Source organism: Colossoma macropomum, unplaced genomic scaffold (assembly GCF_904425465.1).
Source record: "Colossoma macropomum unplaced genomic scaffold, Colossoma_macropomum, whole genome shotgun sequence".
Lineage (NCBI taxonomy): Eukaryota > Metazoa > Chordata > Actinopteri > Characiformes > Serrasalmidae > Colossoma > Colossoma macropomum.
Window position 1 is genome coordinate 6,199,753 of NW_023494800.1, and position 13,948 is coordinate 6,213,700.

General features: G+C 40.4%; 1 protein-coding gene across 1 annotated transcript in view; it reads left to right on the forward strand.

The window, feature by feature from the left end:
- atp2a2b (ATPase sarcoplasmic/endoplasmic reticulum Ca2+ transporting 2b) overlaps positions 1 to 13,948 on the forward strand; it is a 58,844-nt gene that overhangs the window by 31,776 nt on the left and 13,120 nt on the right. The window contains exons 6-8 of the mRNA XM_036587552.1: positions 6,258 to 6,338; positions 9,767 to 9,852; positions 10,929 to 11,393. Of these exons, the coding sequence (XP_036443445.1) occupies positions 6,258 to 6,338; positions 9,767 to 9,852; positions 10,929 to 11,393 (632 nt within the window). The remainder of the gene's footprint in view (positions 1 to 6,257; positions 6,339 to 9,766; positions 9,853 to 10,928; positions 11,394 to 13,948) is intronic.

Here is a 13,948-nt window from a genome sequence, read left to right on the forward strand (position 1 = left end):
GATTTGTCTGTCTATTTTCTAATTAAAGTATAGAAATTAACTTTTGCTAGTTTGGAAGCTGTGATTCTAACACTGTGAGAAGGGTCTGGCTGCAGACATGCACTCTCAGCCTGACGTGCACCACCAGCCTGTTGATGATGTCAGTGCTGCTCTGCCACGACAGTGTTTTTGTCAGTTTTATGAGGAAAAACAGCGAACCACGAACTGCTGGGCAACGAGAGTTACACTGAACGCATATTAGCGTTGTCATACTGATAATAAGATAAATAAATATGGAAGCTTTCAAAATAAAAGCATGGCGATAAAACATGAATGTTGGGTTTAAAAAACAAACAAACTCATGAACGCCATCCTGAAGACGGGAATTGGCTTTATGGTTACCGTTAGAGACCATTAGGAAACTAACAAATGTATCTGGAATCAGTCCCAGAAACACCTAATTAAATGATTTGAATCTTTTACACTGTGATATCAGCCCATCAGGAAAACACAGAACACCATTAGCGACTACTGGACACCACCAGGAACCAATAGACACTTTTAATGGGTTCTATGACTTTTTTCAACAGGGAGGTTCATTAAACGGAAATCTGTAGCCGTTTTATGGACGAAAAATGGATTAAGTGATGATATCGCTAAGCAGAAACAGCCAAAGGTTACCGTGTCATTGGGCTGCTTCTGCCATTGAGGCACAGAGTGCATCTGCATGTGACGTCACTGGGGCTGAGAGTGCATCTGTCTGAGCGTGCATGTGTGCAGCCAGACTCTATTGAACACTGTCGGCATGTATACAGCTAGAGAACCTGTGTTTTTGCTCATTTTTATAATCTGAATGTACATTTTGCTTGACTACACATGATTCTGGGTATCTAGACGTCGTCTTAGGGCGAGGTAGAAGTTACTGGCCAGTATTGTTGGGGTTGGCACTTTCAAGGCAGTCTCTTCTACTCAAGGGCAGTGATAAAGAAATCTCCTTTTAGCTGTTTTTGAAAAATTTTTTTTTTTTAATGTACACTTTTGTGAGCTGACATTTTTGTTCATGCTACTGAAATGTTTAGTCTGTTTTTATAAGTGCACAAGTTTATCATTGCCCTGCGATGGACTGGCGACCTGTCCAGGGTGTATCCTGCCTTTCGCCCAGTGACAGCTGGGATAGGCTCCAGCACCCCACCACGACCCAGAAGGATAAGCGGTTTAGATGATGGATGTATGTATGTATGTATGTATGTATGTATGTAAGTTTATCATGTTTGTATTATACGTTAATATTAGTTGAAAATTCTTTTTTCCCCCTACTTTATTAATTCCTATGGATACTTAATTGTCAGAATTGGTCAGAATGCTCAAGTCTGACCAGTACACCCTTAACCTTTAGTAGTTTTTCTTTGTGTTTATAAGATGTCTGGTTTAAGCCCTCATAGTTTAGGTTAGAAGACTGATTTGAACTCCCTTTGATACCATGTTTAGATCGTCTTTCCAAATAAAATGCTGCAGGTAGGACTGCGCCTGTAAGAGAAGAGGATAAGGACTGTAACAGGGATGTGTTGCTGATCTGTGCAGAATGACGATGCTAAAGTTGTAGTCTTCCCTGTTTATGCTGCTCAGTCTCTTGTTGGAATGTATTTGCGTATGTGCTGTAACGGACACTGCGTGTTAGTCTAAGGTATGTTCAAACTGTCGGTCACCAGCAAACATTAGTCAGAGTTCGTTAACAAAAGTAAATAGCAGCATCTGGGAGACTTGGCTAATACTAGCCTCAGGCGCTTAGACTGTAGATGTAAGGAAGTTGTCAATGCAAGGTGTTTCTTGTCCAAATGAGCTCTTAGACTTCTGTTCTGGTTTAGTATTTTTACTGATTTAGCGCACCTTGTTCAACACACCTTAATTCAGCTCGTGAGCTGATTATCAAACGCTACATGCTTGTTGAATTTGGGTGTGTTAGCAGAGTAAACACTGAACTCTGCAGTGCTGTTTGACACTGACGTCACTGTGCTGCTCTGTGGGTTTTTAAAGGAAAGAGGAAACTCAGCTACACCTAAATATCTAAATACATACACTTATCAGGCATAACATCATGACCACCTCCTTGTTTCTACGCTCACTGTCCATTTTATCAGCTCCACTTACTATATAGGTGCACTTTGTAGTTCTACAGTTACAGACTGTAGTCCATCTGTTTCTCTGCATACTTTGTTAGCCCCCTTTTACCCTGTTCTTCAGTGGTCAGGACCCCCATGGACCCTCACAGAGCAGGTGGTATTTGGGTGGTGGATCATTCTCAGCACTGCAGTAACACTGACGTGGTGGTGGTGGTGTGTTAGTGTGTGTTGCGCTGGACTGAGTGGATCAGACACTAGTTATGTTATGCCTGGTCGGTGTAGGTTCTAAGACATTGTACCACATTTCTTATGCCGTATCTGTCCAAGCTTACTGCAAGAGCAGTGCTAAGGTGACCATTATTTGAAAAGGAGATCATTACTTGGACTCGCGCTCCAATATGCTCTTTCCATACCTTCTCTTGATGGGACCATCTTGAAATAAAAACAAGCTTTTCAAGGAGAGCTATTCTTATAGGGCTGCTTTCTCCTTGTCTATATAAAGTAGGCTACCCTACTATCTGACCTTTTTCTAACTTGAGCTATATATCGGGTACACGTTCCACATTCATTAGTTTGGCTTAGGGGCGTTTAGACGGCCGTGTGTATTTTTATAAATTGGATCATGAGGGAAGGTAGTCTCTATATAATGATCAGCACTGCTATTGATCCAGTCTGTACTGAACACGTGTAATTTGCTAGAGTCCGTGTCCTTGTTGCAGATGTAAGGGTATGGATGTTTTCAAAGTCTTTTATTTCTTTAATGCAAATAGCATTAAGTTCATTTATTGTAATGATTTCAATTATGCCACTCTATGCTTTTCTAAGCGTTTCATGGCTATCGTCAGTGCTTAACGGACACTGACCAGCTGAATATTTAATTACAAAGAGAGCATACACCGATCAGGCATAACATGATGACCCCCTCCTTGTTTCTACGCTCATTGTCCATTTTATCAGCTCCACTTACTATATAGGTGCACTTTGTAGTTCTACAGTTACAGACTGTAGTCCATCTGTTTCTCTGCATACTTTGTTAGCCCCCTTTTACCCTGTTCTTCAGTGGTCAGGACCCCCATGGACCCTCACAGAGCAGGTGGTATTTGGGTGGTGGATCATTCTCAGCACTGCAGTAACACTGACGTGGTGGTGGTGTGTTTGTGTGTTGTGCTGGTCTGAGTGGATCAGACACAGTAGTGCTGCTGGAGTTTTTAAAGACTGTGTCCACTCACTGTCCACTCTATTAGACACTCCTACCTTGTCAGTCCACTTTGTAGATGTAAAGTCAGAGATGATAGCTCATCTGCTGCTGCACAGTTTGTGTTGGTCATCCTCTAGTTCTTCATCAGTGGTCACAAATATCCAGTTGGCTGGATATTTTTGGTTGGTGGACTAAAAATGGACAATGAGCGTAGAAACAAAGAGGTGGTTATAATGTTATGCCTGATTTGTGTATTTTCCCCTGTTTAGTTGGATTTAATGCTAATGTTGAATATAAATAATTGTATTGTTTTAAAGTATCACAATATCATATTTTTATAAAATCACCCACCCCTACATATCCTACATTCCTACTATAATAGTGTGTGGAAGCCCTTATGTTCCTTATGTTCATTTCAGTAGTAACTCTCTGTTCCCTGGTGCTGTCATTCAACAGCTGGTAGTATTTCAATTCCAGTTCAGGTTTACATGAAGGCTTGGACAGATGTGTTTGGATTAGGGCTGTCATGACTCCTCAAGTGAAATTGATTACTTGCTTAAAAACTATTAATATGGCCGTCAGTGAATCTGCTTGGCAGTTTGAATGATAAACAGGACATCCACGGGTCATAATAAAGCCATGTTCAGCAATCTGAATCTTCTCCACAAGGGGGCTCAAATTGCATTTGTGAGCTTTTGTGATCACTAAAAAAGAGGAAACCCACACCAGCAGGACCTCAAGGGTGTTTGTTGTTATAAATTTCATATATAATTGATTGTGACAGCCATAGTTTGGATTAGAACTCAGTGAAGCCTCTGAAAGGTCAGTGCATCAGCGTTCCCTCTCTGGTATTCCCTCTTTGGCCTTCCCTCTTTGGCCTTCCCTTCGGACAGAACCCAATCAGCTGATGTGCCGTAAACCCATCTGTACACCATGGATCATATCAAAATAGTTCTCCCATTTTTGGACTTCGTGTTCTTTTTTTGGAGTAATACTAGCCCTCCAGCCGTCCCCCCTTTCCATGTAAAGAGGCAATGAGGCTTATCGGCAGATTTGTGCATCTAGCAAAAAACGTGGTCCTGAAAAGGAGATGTGTCCAGAGCTTTATGTTCTGGATGACCACAATCCTCTCCTTTCCGCATGTGGAGTCTCTGTGGAATCCGCGAAGAGGCCTTAGGCCAAATCCAGCCGGAACATTTGTCCTGAAAGAAGACGAAAAAAAAAATCAGCTGCCGTCATTGAAGCGTTCTTCACATAAACCCAACATTTACACATCTGAAGTGGATGGTTGAGACGAATGCTCTCCCATGTGACCAATAAATGTCAGGGGTTTTAGAAAGCTCATGTATCTGTTTCCTCATTGATTCAAAGATTTGTTTGGGAAAGAATTAAGTGTTTACATTTCCTTTTTTTCCCTTTTTTTCCACCAGCAACTACTAAGCCTCCCACCCCCAAGTTTGTGGAAAGAATGATGCACAGCCTATTTTTATCTTTTGCCAGAAAGAACTGGAACTTTTTAAAGCTTTTGATATGTTTCATTCCTCTTCTGCAAAAAAAAAATAAGGTTTAGATTTGTGTATTTGTCGAAATACGAGAGAAATTTGCCAGACCAGTTTCCTGACCTTAACAGGTTCACATTGAGAGGACTTTAACTGGGTCCTCCGCGTGTGCTGGAAGAGTTTGAGATTCCCTTGTGCTTCTGGTACTTGGCCAATGCGCCCAACATGAGTTTATCACTTTTTTTTCCTTTTACTCCAGTCCAGAATGTTAATAAAAACACTGGTCCTGCTTGCTTTTCATTTTAATTGCTGTTTCAAAATGCATTTTTTTGGGGGGGGTAATAATTTAAAAACGCGTCACACAACAGGAGCTACAAGACTGAGAACTTGTTGCCGCTGCTTGATCGTGAAGTGTTGAAGGTGTGATTGCTTGTGATGCTGTGTTCCTCTGTTTGAAGTGCTTTTGGAGTAGCTGTTGAGCTTGTAATGGTGGCCAGATCATCATGAAAAGTGATGTCTGGAGACACTAAGAGCCGTAGCGATACAGCTGTGGCATTTTAGCAGTGTTCCTCCACTGCTTATGTAAACAAGGTGCTTCACGGCTACACCGACCAGAAAGACTCTAATAGACAAAGGGTGGCCAGTATGATATTTTTTGTTAATTTATAGTTGTTATGCTAAATTACATTGCAGTATGCATGGACGGAGCATAATTGGCCCTGTTTAATTCTCTTTAATGCAATTAAAAAGTGTCAAATAAGGGGCGCTTATGACACTTGTGTGGTTTTATGTCATTCATTTTTTACCTGACCATTTTCTAACCTCTCTTTATCCCTTAGAATTAAACAAGCTGTTTTTTGTTACTGTGCCTTTAAGATATATGCAGATGACCCCTATTCAGCTTGGCTGCCACGTGTTGCACCTCATTCAAAAAGTAGTCCAGGCTGAAACACTCCTTACAACTTTAGTGTGAATTGGTGGAGCCAAACTACTGTAGCCTCAATAGGTCATTCATATGTAAATGAATTGGTTCTGGAGATTATCTGGCATATTTTGAAACTTTTAAAATATTTACATATTAATTTAAACTTATTATAAAAGACAAGGAAAATTCAGTTTTCTGTGATGTGGGCCGTTTAATTGTGGCACTACTGGTTCTTTATTGTCTGTTCCAACTTCTCAAACCTGAGGAAAAACTAAATATTGAGATGCGTATCATATATCGAAAAGATGTTTTCGTGTTGATGTATTTTTGCCGTATCACCCACCTTTGTGGACAAGGCCCTGTTTCTTTATATCACTGATAGTGGAGTACAGCCTCAGTTGGAGCCTCAGTTATTGTTCTCAGAATTACAGCTCATGTAATGCTGTATGAGTGTATTTGAAGCCCTCTAAAACAGTTGTTTCCCTCTCTGTCCGTTTGGCTTATCTCTGACAACATGCTTTCTGTTTCCTTTCTAGTGGGTGACAAAGTTCCTGCAGATATCCGCCTGACTTCAATCAAATCCACCACACTAAGAGTGGACCAGTCCATTCTGACAGGTGAGACGTGACCATCACTGCATCACTCCATTCTGCATCTATATATGTATGTAGAGACTGAATTTGAGGATAGTCACAGGCAGCGCTGGGCTAGTTACTCAAAAACGTAATCGTCTGCAAATGACTAATTATTTCTCTCAAACTGTAATGGGATTACTTCATTATCTCACTTCTCATTCTTAACTTATGTTATGATTTCCAGTGAGTTCTGGCAAATGATAAAAATAGAGAAAGTACAGTAAACATTATTAAAAAGGTCTGTCTCTATGCTGCGCACGCCCTGAACAGTGTCAGTTATGCTGAATTGAAATGAATCATTTGACTAATGTTATTTGAAGACTTAGACACTAACCGGTAGATACAGTTGAAATAAAATCTTTTTGAATAAAATGTAAATCTTACAGCTGTTTCTGAATGAAAATCAAGTCTGGTCTGTTTAGGCTGGCTCTCTCCTTCACTATGCCAGCCTTTATCCATCAGTTTCATTTTGGTATTTTGAAATTAATTACCAGATTTTTCATTTATGATGGTGTAAAGTGTAGTTTTTGTTGGTCACGTTCACAAGGTTGCACGCTCAGTTGACGCGGGCACTAAAGTACAGGCACAGATAATATATACAGACAAAACTTGTTTTAAGTGCGTTTAGCAAAAAATAATACTGTTCTCTTAGAGACATATGAGTAATGTTATTACAAGAATGGTAACAAAACTTTAAACTGAACAGGTATTGTTGATGTAGTTGTCTGTCAGTGTATTCTACAACCCCATTTCCATAGTTGGGACACTGCAAAATGTAAATAAAAACACAATGCAATTATGTACAAATCATTTATAACCTGTATATAATTAAAAATTGAGAAATTTGTTTCTTTTGAAAATATATGGCCATTTTGAAATTTGATGGCAGCAACATGTTTCAAAAAAGTTGGGACAGCTGCATGTTTACCACTGTGCTGCTTCACCTCGTTTCTTTTAGCAGCACTCTGCGAGTGTTTCGGAACTGAGGAGACTGACTTATCTGGCTTTATCCCTTGCGTACGGAGATTTCTCTGAATGCTCTGAATCTTTTAATATTATGTACCGTAGATGGTAAAATCCCCAAGTTCTTTGTTATTTTATGTAAAATTTGTTATTCTTGAATTTGCCTGCACAGTCTTTCACAGAATGGTGAACCGCTCTCCCTCCCCATCTTTACTTCTGAAAGACTCTCTGGGATGTTTGTTTTATACCCAATCATGGTACTGACCTGTTACCAATCAACCTTATTAGTTGTGAGATGTTCCACCAGGTGTGTTTTTTAAAAAAAAGCAGTACACAGATTTTACCAGTCTTTTGTTGCCCCTGTCCCAACTTTTTTGAAACGTGTTGCTGGCATATATTTTTCAAAAAACAAGAACATTTCTCATGTTAATATTTAATATTAATAGCACTATTTTCTGTTAAATACAGGTTTAAATGATTTCCACATCATTACGTTCTGTTTTTATTTATATTTTGCGCAGCGTCCCAACTTCTTTGGAAACAGAGTTGTATGTACAGATATTTATGCATCTCTTTAGCTCATTTCACATTGGCTCTTTATTATTCTTTCTCATTCTTTATTCTATTTATTGTATTTTTATTTTATTCTTAAATTACTTAATTATTACTTAAATTACTTAATTCTTACTTAAATATTTTTAAATATACTTTTTGTTGCAACTACAGCTGTTTCAGGATAAAATACAAATTGTACAACCAAGGAACTGAAACCAAAGTGATTCAGAACCAGAACATCTCAACATCCTAACATCAACTGGTGTTGCATTACTGTACATATTATACATACATACATACATACATCATCTAAACCGCTTATCCTTCTGGGTCGCGGTGGGGTGCTGGAGCCTATCCCAGCTGTCATTGGGCGGAAGGCAGGATACACCCTGGACAGGTCGCCAGTCCATTGCAGGGCAGACAGACAGACAGACAGACATATACAATCACACACACACCCACACCTAGGGGCAATTCAGCATATCCAATCAGCCTGACTGCATGTTTCTGGACTGTGGGAGGAAACCGGAGTACCCGGAGGAAACCCACGCAGACACGGGGAGAACAGGCAAACTCCACACAGAAATCACCCTGGTCGCCCGGCCAGGAATCAAACCCAGGCCATTCTTGCTGTGAGGCGACAGCGCTACCCACTGCGCCACCGTGCCGCCCCACTGTACATATTATGATCTGTTAAATTTTTCATTACTCATGTTGATGTTTTTGCATGTTGAAGAGTGGCATGAATGCATGAACTGCAGTGTAGTTTAAATGTATGTTTTTGGTTTTTTTTTTTCCCCTTCCCAAGATATATCCATGACCCCTGACCTTAACTGGAGGTCAGCAGTCTCTGCAGCTCAGAAAAGCTGGGGAATTAGAATGAGAACGAGAGGAAACTTTGCTGTAGGACTCACATCTTGCTCCACTGCCTTAATTGGTAACAGATGAGGTTACCAGGAGGTTCCAGTCAGAGTGCTTTTAGCCTCTCCATCCTTGGCTGTTTTCTGCTGTATCGCCGAACTGGCCATTCAGACAATTACTGATTATTTCCGTCTGCACTCTCTCTTCACTCTATGAAGTTGAAAAGCTTCTATGAAGCAGTGCAGTGCGCTTTGGTATGGAGATGTGCTTGTTCAACACTTAATCCCCTCTCACTATGAGTTAAACAGTAAGCTGCAAATCTTTAGTTTCTAGCATATGTAGACAGTTGGTGATGACAGTTTCAAGTCTTTAAACATTTAAGTGATCTAAACAGTGATCAAATCAGCGGTGAAGCCATTAATCTTGTTGCTAATAGAGGACTTTTGAGATGTTGAGTGCAGCTGTGTAGTCTGGGGGAAAAAAAACGGTTTCTGGTGGCTCTGCCGTTGGGTGTTTGGGACTTCACAGTTCAGTTTAGAGGGCTGTTTTCACGCTTAGCTTTGCTGTGAATGGCAGCCTTGGGCTGCAAGAGACACAAGAAGGCACTTCTAATTCTAGATTATAACATGTCAGGAATATCTGTTAGTGATTGGGAGTTAAATTAGGCCTCAAACAACTAATTGGTGACTTCAGTAAAAACATAACATTTCTTTATTAAGTTAAAAGATGCAAAGCATTTTCATAACATGGCATATTCTGAAGGTACTAAAGGTTATCTGGAAAGTGATGCATGATGAAGCCTTCGAAAGTGCCGGATCAGTTTACAGTACAAGAAAGCTGGACTTATAGAAGCACAGCAGTGGTACGTGAAGGGCTGAAGAGACCAGACTCCAGAGCTTACTAGGCAGAATTTTTCATTATTTTCTAACAGGCACACCTGGACCATTTGAGCCAGACTGGCTGCAGCTCACATGATTTTTTCATCCTGACATTTTCTAACTGTCTACCTCTTTTTCTCTGTGCCTCTGTAGGAGAGTCTGTATCGGTCATTAAACATACGGACCCAGTCCCGGACCCACGCGCTGTTAACCAGGACAAAAAGAACATGCTGTTCTCTGTAAGTGTGGTTTCATCCCATTCACTGCTACAGCTTTCTCGCTGCGACGGGCGTCTGGTCTGCCTGTATGTCCGTTTTCATGCAGTTGTAGTTATAAAGCATCTAATGGTCACTTGTCAAAAGTGCATCAAAAAACCTCTACTGTAATTAAACATCCTTTTTTTTATTAGAACACCTGGCATATGGCCTCCACCGTCACTCCTTTGTAAAGTTTTTAAAGGAATGGTTCTACCATAAATTATATTTTCACTGCAAATAATGAGGACAAAAACAAATTTCCCCAAATTTAATCAGTTAGCCAAGAAAACAGATCAACGTATGGACAAAATAATGTCACTGTTGTCGGAACAAAACCTCATATCTCCAAAATGATAACTTTGCAGGAAAAGGAAAAAACCTACTGTACTTTTAATGTAAGTCAGTGGAAACTAATTTTGGGCTAATTTCAAGTAATTTTGGGCTGTTTCTTTTGGTCCATTCATCATGACATTAGCACACAGCGTAAAGAGCAACAGACATATACACACACACGTGTGTGTGTGTGTGTGTGTGTGTGTGTGTGTGTATGTATACAGACTGCCAGCTCACAAGCTCTGTGTTATTAGGTTATTTTTTCAATTTAAAACATGTTAAGACATTGTTGAATAAAGCATATAATTAAAATTGCGGATCTTGCGATTTGAAAATTGCACTCTTTCATCTTGGGATTCTAATATTAAAAATCAATTGTTCAGCCCTACTCAGAAACCACATAAGCATGTCTGTGATTAACAGCTCAACGTGGTCATTTAGATTTGCAGTTTGCACAGTGCTGAACTGGTGGCTATAAACCTCTAACTTTTTTGAGAAGAAGGAGAAAATTTTGGACACTAAATTGGCTAATTTACTATGTATAGTGTTGGTTTCCTGGGCAGGGATTAAGCCTAGTCCTGGACTGCATAATCTAAGTGGAGAGACACTATTATAGTTCATGACTAAACTTGATCCCTTAAACTCACCCGTAGACTATAATTGGGTAAATAAAATTTTTGGCAAAACCCATGACATACTTTCTGGTTCTGGCTTTTGTTTTTCAGGGCACAAACATTGCGGCAGGTAAGGCCGTTGGCGTGGTGGTGGCCACGGGTGTGAACACCGAGATCGGGAAGATCCGTGACGAGATGGCGTCCACGGAGCAGGAGCGCACTCCACTGCAGCAGAAGCTGGACGAGTTTGGAGAGCAGCTTTCCAAGGTCATCTCTCTCATCTGCATTGCTGTGTGGATTATCAACATCGGCCACTTCAACGACCCCGTTCACGGTGGCTCTTGGATTCGCGGAGCAGTCTACTACTTTAAGATCGCCGTTGCATTGGCGGTAGCTGCCATCCCCGAGGGGCTCCCAGCAGTCATCACCACCTGCCTGGCCCTAGGCACCCGACGTATGGCCAAGAAGAACGCCATCGTTCGCTCCCTGCCCTCTGTGGAGACGCTGGGCTGCACCTCGGTCATCTGCTCAGACAAGACTGGCACCCTGACAACCAACCAGATGTCAGTTTGCAGGGTGAGGACAGAATCTTCTCTATGCTCCTCCAACAGATCTATTCTTTTCAAGTAACTGTTTTGTTTGAACAGCTTTACAGAGCGTTAATCACAGTCAGTAATGAGATACTGCAGCGCACAACTCAACTTGGAGTGTAATTAATTTCAGAAATTTGTTTTGTATATGTGCGAGTTCATAACGTTAAGATATATCGGGTTTATGTTGTACCAGAATACCTAGTTCAGAGGTCGCAACCCAAATGATAACAAGAGCCATTTTGTTCTTTCATCAAAAATCACAAAAACCACTTTGGGAGCCACAGAATTTTATGTCCTTTTTATTGAAGTAACGTTTTACCATCTGGCTGAAAATGTCTTATGTGCTAGCTAATGTCCTATTATACACTAAAACATATAATATAAATGAAAACGCAGACTTACTTTGCTCTGCTTTAAGCTTTGCCTCAGCTATAGCTGCTTTTCTCGCATCTCCAGCAGGAAACATTTTCTTAAAAGTAGAACGGTTTTTCGACCTTTTGCAAGGCTGAAGTCGCTGCTCATTCTCCAGCTTCTTGTTCGAGTTGCAGCTGCTGCACCATTTAAAGTGGAGTGGGAAAATTCAAACAAGACGCTGGTGAATGAGAAACTGACTTCAGCCTTGCGACTCTAGTGTTTGACAGTTTCTCGTTGCAGATTAAACGTATCAGGAAACCAGCTGGAGTGATTATAAATGCAAACAAGTCAGTTCGTCTCTGAGTTATCGATGTTCGTCTTAAATCTCTCTCTTTGCCGTTTCGTTAGCTGCTAGCTAGGTGAGATTACTGTCTGTGTTGCTATAGTGACCAGCAGTCTGCGCACCAACCTTCAGGGTTAAAGGGTGAATTAGCAGTTCTACATTAACTCCGGCGTTTAAGACTGTTTGTTTATTGTTAAACTGTGTTGAACGATCAGCAGAGCTTTATTTTACTGAAAAGGAGGATTATTTTATTTTTACCTAAACATCTAATTCTGCTGTGGAGCTGCAACAGGGCAGTAAAAGAGCCAGTTGCCGACCTCTGGCCTAGTTTAGTTAGCTACAGCAACAGTCCACAACAGTAGTGCAGTTTATTTTAAAAGAGAAACTCCACATCATATAACAGTTGCAGTAAAAATGCATTTCTTGGTGGAACGTTGATAAATTTAGGCCATGTGGTATAACATTTATTTACAATTGCAGTATTAGCATTTGCCATACTGTCATTGCATCTAGCTGCAATATACCAATGAGCCTCTAAAAACCTCAAAAGGGCTGCGCAGTATCAGGATCATATAGTTATCAGCTGTTAATTACTCAGAAATAAGTATTTGCGTCAAACACAGGTTTAGATTTGACTATTTCAAACCCATATTTAATGGTGTCTATATTTCAGCATTGACTGATATAGACAGAAAAAAAACGATACTGACATCAGCCCACACTTCCCTTACTGGCACAATCCAAATCCCAGTATTCTGCGTGCTTTGAATATACTGTTTCAGATCCAACCTTCCTGTTTCAGTGGGTGTTTGGAATAATTTAGACGTTTACATGATCCAACATGAATAAATAAAACAGGTTAAAATAACTCAGGGCAGTTTTTGATCATTTCTGCTCATCCATCACTAATTTTATCAATGCATATTGCAATTGCAATATCTGGCAGTGTAATTGCAGTATGATATTTAGAGTCTGTTTAGATTTCATTGATTTTTTTGATTATTATTTAAATCGTTAAGGCCAAGTTGTTGGTGAATGTTTCATGTTTCCATAAGTGCTGTGCCTTTAGGGACTTAGTTTCAAAGAGCAGAGGGCAATGATGAAAGAATATTGCTGATGTAATACAACATAGCATTCTCTCTCTCGCGCGGGCTCTCTCTCTCTCTCTCTCTCTCTCTCTCTCTCTCTCTCTCTCTCTCTCTCTCTCTCGCTCTCTCTCGCTCTCTCTCTGCCAGCAAAACTCCACTGGGAAAGCTGATCAGTATGCAGTAGTCAGTTACTTGCAGTAGTGTTGCATAACTGACCTTGCGTTTAGGGTCTGCCTCTGATCCTCAGCGCTGTCACTGGAGGCTGCACTTATTCTTACATGCACTTTGCACAGCGCTCTTCACCGCTGTAAGAAAGCCTTAGTAAGAGTGGGAGAAAAAGATTCTGTATGCCTCATCGTGTTGACATGACAGAGCAGGTTTGGTGCCTCAGGCTGTGTTATGAAATACATATGAAATAAAATATGTCTGATCAGTCTTCTCTCAGTGAAATGGGGTGATCAGCTGGGCTCAGAAATTAATTTGCATCTTCCGCTTGTTTGTCATGTTCGAATTTTAAAAATTGTTGTAAGATGGCGTGAAGATGAGTAATGTAACTGCAGTAAACGGCATTTTCTAAGGCATTAGAAAATTTTCAATGAGTGTGTTTAGATGCACTTAATAATCCGATAACTGCAGAAAAAATAATTTTTTTTTAGTAATCTAATCAGCACGTTTACGTGCACTTGAGTAATCGGATAATGGGAAAACTCCGAGTCTACATGAGTCAGGCAGTAATCGGATTTCTGCATTACA